Genomic DNA, 4978 nt, shown 5'->3' with positions numbered 1-4978 from the left:
CTCAAGAAAGTCATTTTATTCAGAAAGAGCAACTCATTCTTAAATCTGTTTAGGATGGCTACCTTCAATATTCTGAAAATGCTAGCTTGCAGCAAAAGACACTGAGTAGTTTTTGGACTGAAGTTGCCTGTAAGTTCTGGAAACTAAATAAATGCAGAGAGCAAATGGATGCATAAGTTTTGATCTTCTCCAGTGCTGTTGCTTCTGGGCTTTAAAGTTTCCTTCTAGATGTATTTGTGTATGTTCTGGAGTCTTGGTGGGCACACATACATTCAGAAAAGCTAGAGGAATCCTAAGATGGTATCTTCAACTTAAAATTGGTCACTTAGTCACCAGTTTTAGCCACTTAGTGCTAATAATAATAATTGGATTCACTTTCAGTTTCTTGGCAGACTAACAATGAACAAAGTATTCTCTTTTCTTCAGGATCATAACAAAATACATCATTTGGTTGCAATTGCAATGGCCCATGAGATGGGTCATAATCTGGGCATGGATCATGACAAAGATACCTGTACTTGCCGGGCTAAGGCATGTGTTATGGCTGGGACACTAAGGTAAGGATTGAGGGAAACTTTTAATGCCTTTCCAATGAAGTTATTTTTAAATGGTTGCAATTAATTGTTGAATAAAATATGCTGAGAACGTACAAAAATGAAATGGCCAGGGAGTTACAAAAAAGGAGGGTTTTGGTCATTTGTGTGTCACTTTACCATGTGTAGTTAGAATGTGTGGTATTTAAAAAGGTAGAACTGTTCTCAACAATTGAATAGCCATCCTTCAGTAGCTTCCTCCAAAACACCAGAGTTTAAAGAAACAGCGTAGGAAGGATAGCCAAAGAAACCAAATATTAATATCTGTGATGGATAAAAGAGGAAACCAAGTTAGACATTAAAGACTTTCCTAAAGTGGGAAGCAGAATGGGGAAAAATATTCTGAACGAGGCAACCGGTCCTCGCAATTACAGCCATTGCAGCCTCCCTTCAGTCACAGAATCGTGTATTGATGACGCTTGCAGCATCCTTCATTCCTGGGGTCCTCATTTGGGACTTTCCCAGCTGTCTTCCCACATGCAAAGCCAATGGAGCAAGCTGGGTCCCTTAATGACTGTGTGGTTCACTTAACAAAGCGGCAAAGCTGGTTGTAAAACTGAGCACGACTCACTTAACAACTGGCTTGCTGGGCAATGGAAATTCTGGTCCCAGTTGTGACAGGAAGTCAAGGACTACCAATATTTTCTTCTGGGTGCAAGTTTAGCCCTTACTTCATCAAGAAGGTAAAAGAAAAGGGAAAAGGAAGCAAAATCTTCTCAGCAATTGTCTGTTGCAAAACTCCCCATAACTTTTGTGTAAGCATTTTGTGTAGGCTCAGTGAGCATCCCAGCTGTTGATCAATTTCTGGTTTCTTCGGCTAAAGCCCGAGGACTTCATTGCCTCCCATTTCATGCAATGGCAAGGAGGCCAGGAAGTATGGAGAATGCCATGTAGCCTTTCCTGTCCTTCCTGAAGGATTTCTGGGCATCATGATTACTTTTTAATATTTCTACACACTTTATGGTATTTTAGAATAAAATAGAATAGAGCTGGAAGGGAGGTCTTCTAGTCCAGCTCTCGCTCAAGCAGGAGAACCTATATCATCTCAGACAAGTGACTGTCCAGTCTCTTCTTAAAAACCTGCAGTGATGGAGCGCCCACTATTTTTGAAGGCAAGCCATTCCACTGGTTAATGGTCCTCACTGTCAGGAAGTTTCTCCTTAATTCCAGGTTGCTTCTCTCTTTGATCAGTTTCCAACCATTGTTTCTTGTCCTGCCTTGGAGAATAATTTGACCCCTTCTTCTCTGTGGCAGCCTCTCAAATACTGGAATACTGCTATCATGTCTCCCCTATTTCTTATTTTCTTTAGACTAGCCAAACCCAAGTCCTGCAGCCGTTCTTCATATGTTTTAGTCTCCAGGTCTTGGATCATCTTAGTTGCTCTTCTCTGAACTTTTTCCAAGGTTTCAACATCTTTTTTGTAGCATGGTGACCAAAATTGGTTCATAAGTTTAATGCTGTATGGAACAAAACTGTGACTGAATCTGGATGTTTTGCTTCAGATACCACAAAGCCCCCTCCTCCCAGCAGGTAACAAGGAAAACAGGTTTGAAGAGGATGTGTAATGTCCCAGACAATACTTGGTGTTGGAAGAAACCTCAAAAGAGCTTCTGTGTGTTGACCAAGTCACCCAGTTTTGTACAGAAGACTTTGCTTAGAAAACAATTTTGCTCAATTAACCCCACCAAAGGTGTCTGGTGTAAATTTGACATTGAAAGAAGACCACCTTGTCTATTTAATGGCCATCAGCAGATTCTCTTTGCGTTCTTGTTTCGACCCCCTGCAATGATTATATTCCTAATGATTTGAATTAACATTAGGAAGGTGCTTTGCTGGGCTTAGGATGCCATGTTTGCATCTATTTAAGTATTCAGCTTCAGAGCTCAGTGACATGTTGCTGATATTATCACTTTTCAACAAAACAAATGGACAACAAATACTTTAAGAAAATAGAGAGTTAGCATACTTAGCTCTCTCTTCATTGTTATAAAAAGTACAATCCCTCCAAAAGAAGAAAAGAAAAACTGGATCAAAATTCCACTGTTTTCCCTTTAATTATATTATTACCCTTCCACAGAGAGGCTGACTAAAAATGAAAATAAAAGGTAGCTCGCTCAAAAACAAGAGGCAGCTCAATCAACTAATATCACATGGAGTTCTCATAGCAAATACATTTTGTTAAAAAAAGGAAAGAAAGTTAGTGGAATTAAAAATGAGGGAGCATAATCTGGGAGTAAGATCAAGGGGTACAAAGTGTTCTCTTACCTATTTTGTTAGCTTTAGAGAAAAAAATCACTGTATTTCTTCATTAGNCTCAAGAAAGTCATTTTATTCAGAAAGAGCAACTCATTCTTAAATCTGTTTAGGATGGCTACCTTCAATATTCTGAAAATGCTAGCTTGCAGCAAAAGACACTGAGTAGTTTTTGGACTGAAGTTGCCTGTAAGTTCTGGAAACTAAATAAATGCAGAGAGCAAATGGATGCATAAGTTTTGATCTTCTCCAGTGCTGTCGCTTCTGGGCTTTAAAGTTTCCTTCTAGATGTATTTGTGTATGTTCTGGAGTCTTGGTGGGCACACATACATTCAGAAAAGCTAGAGGAATCCTAAGATGGTATCTTCAACTTAAAATTGGTCACTTAGTCACCAGTTTTAGCCACTTAGTGCTAATAATAATAATTGGATTCACTTTCAGTTTCTTGGCAGACTAACAATGAACAAAGTATTCTCTTTTCTTCAGGATCATAACAAAGTACATCATTTGGTTGCAATTGCAATGGCCCATGAGATGGGTCATAATCTGGGCATGGATCATGACAAAGATACCTGTACTTGCCGGGCTAAGGCATGTGTTATGGCTGGGACACTAAGGTAAGGATTGAGGGAAACTTTTAATGCCTTTCCAATCAAGTTATTTTTAAATGGTTGCAATTAATTGTTAAATAAAATGCTGAGAAATTACAAAAATGAAATGGCCGGGGAGTTAGAAAAAAAAGAGGGTTTTGGTCATTTGTGTGTCTCTTTACCATGTGTGGTTAAAATGTGTCATATTTAAAAAGGTAGAACTGTTCTCAACAATTGAATAGCCATCCTTCAGTAGCTTCCTCCAAAACACCAGAGTTTAAAGAAACAGTGTAGGAAGCATAGCCAAAGAAACCAAATATTAATATCTGTGATGGATAAAAGAGGAAACCAAATTAAACATTAAAGATTTTCCTAAAGTGGGAAGCAGAATGGGGAAAAAAAATATTCTGAACGAGGCAACCGGTCCTCGCAGTCACAGCCATCACAGCCTCCCTTCAGTCACAGAATCGTGTATTTATGACACTTGCAGCATCCTTCATTCATGGCATCCTCATTTGGGACTTTCCCAGCTGTCTTCCCATATGCAAAGCCAATGGAGCAAGCTGGGTCCCTTAATGACTGTGTGGTTCACTTAACAAAGTGACAAAACTGGTTGTAAAACTCAGCACGACTCACTTAACAACTGGCTTGCTGGACAATGGAAATTCTGGTTTCAGTTGTGACAGCAAGTCAAGGACTACCAATATTTTCTTCCAGGTGCAAGTTTAGGCCTTACTTCATCAAGAAGGTAAAAGAAAAGGGAAAAGGAAACAAAATCTTCTCAGCAATTGTCTGTTGCAAAACTCCCCATAACTTTTGTGTAAGCATTTTGTGTAGGCTCAGTGAGCATCCCAGCTGTTGATCAATTTCTGGTTTCTTCGGCTAAAGCCCTAGGACTTCTTTGCCTCCCATTTCATGCAATGGCAAGGAGGCCAGGAAGTATGGAGAATGCCAAGTAGTCTTTCCTGTCCTTCCTGAAGGATTTCTGGGCATCGTGATTACTTTTTAATATTTCTAGACACTTTATGGTATTTTAGAATAAAATAGAATAGAGCTGGAAGGGAGGTCTTCTAGTCCAGCTCTCGCTCAAGCAGGAGAACCTATATCATCTCAGACAAGTGGCTGTCCAGTCTCTTCTTAAAAACCTGCAGTGATGGAGCACCCACTATTTTTGAAGGCAAGCCATTCCACTGGTTAATGGTCCTCACTGTCAGGAAGTTTCTCCTTAATTCCAGGTTGCTTCTCTCTTTGATCAGCTTCCAACCATTGTTTCTTGTCCTGCCTTGGAGAATAATTTGACCCCCTCTTCTCTGTGGCAGCCTCTCAAATACTGGAATACTGCTATTTATTTATTTATTTTACAAAATTTATATGCCGCCCTTCTCCCCATGGGACTCAGGGCGGCTCACAGCATATTAAAACAATATACAAAATTACCCCTTCTAAAAACCAATTAAAATCCAAATATTAGTGGCTGTGACTATTTAAAATCATTAAAAATTATCCCTATTTAAAATTCACCCTAGGTCAGGCCCGCTTGT

The 4978-nt window shown here is 39.5% G+C and overlaps 1 protein-coding gene across 1 annotated transcript in view; it reads left to right on the top strand.

Moving 5' to 3' along the window:
* The window catches only part of LOC107298282 (zinc metalloproteinase-disintegrin-like HV1), a 28725-nt gene that overhangs the window by 12643 nt on the left and 11104 nt on the right, over nucleotides 1–4978 (top strand). The window contains 1 exon segment of the mRNA XM_029286487.1: nucleotides 427–557. Coding sequence (XP_029142320.1) covers nucleotides 427–557 — 131 coding nt within the window.

This window comes from Protobothrops mucrosquamatus, unplaced genomic scaffold, assembly GCF_001527695.2.
Source record: "Protobothrops mucrosquamatus isolate PMUCROS unplaced genomic scaffold, P.Mucros_1.0 scaffold3846, whole genome shotgun sequence".
Lineage (NCBI taxonomy): Eukaryota > Metazoa > Chordata > Lepidosauria > Squamata > Viperidae > Protobothrops > Protobothrops mucrosquamatus.
This window is presented reverse-complemented; position numbering and strand designations above follow the sequence as displayed.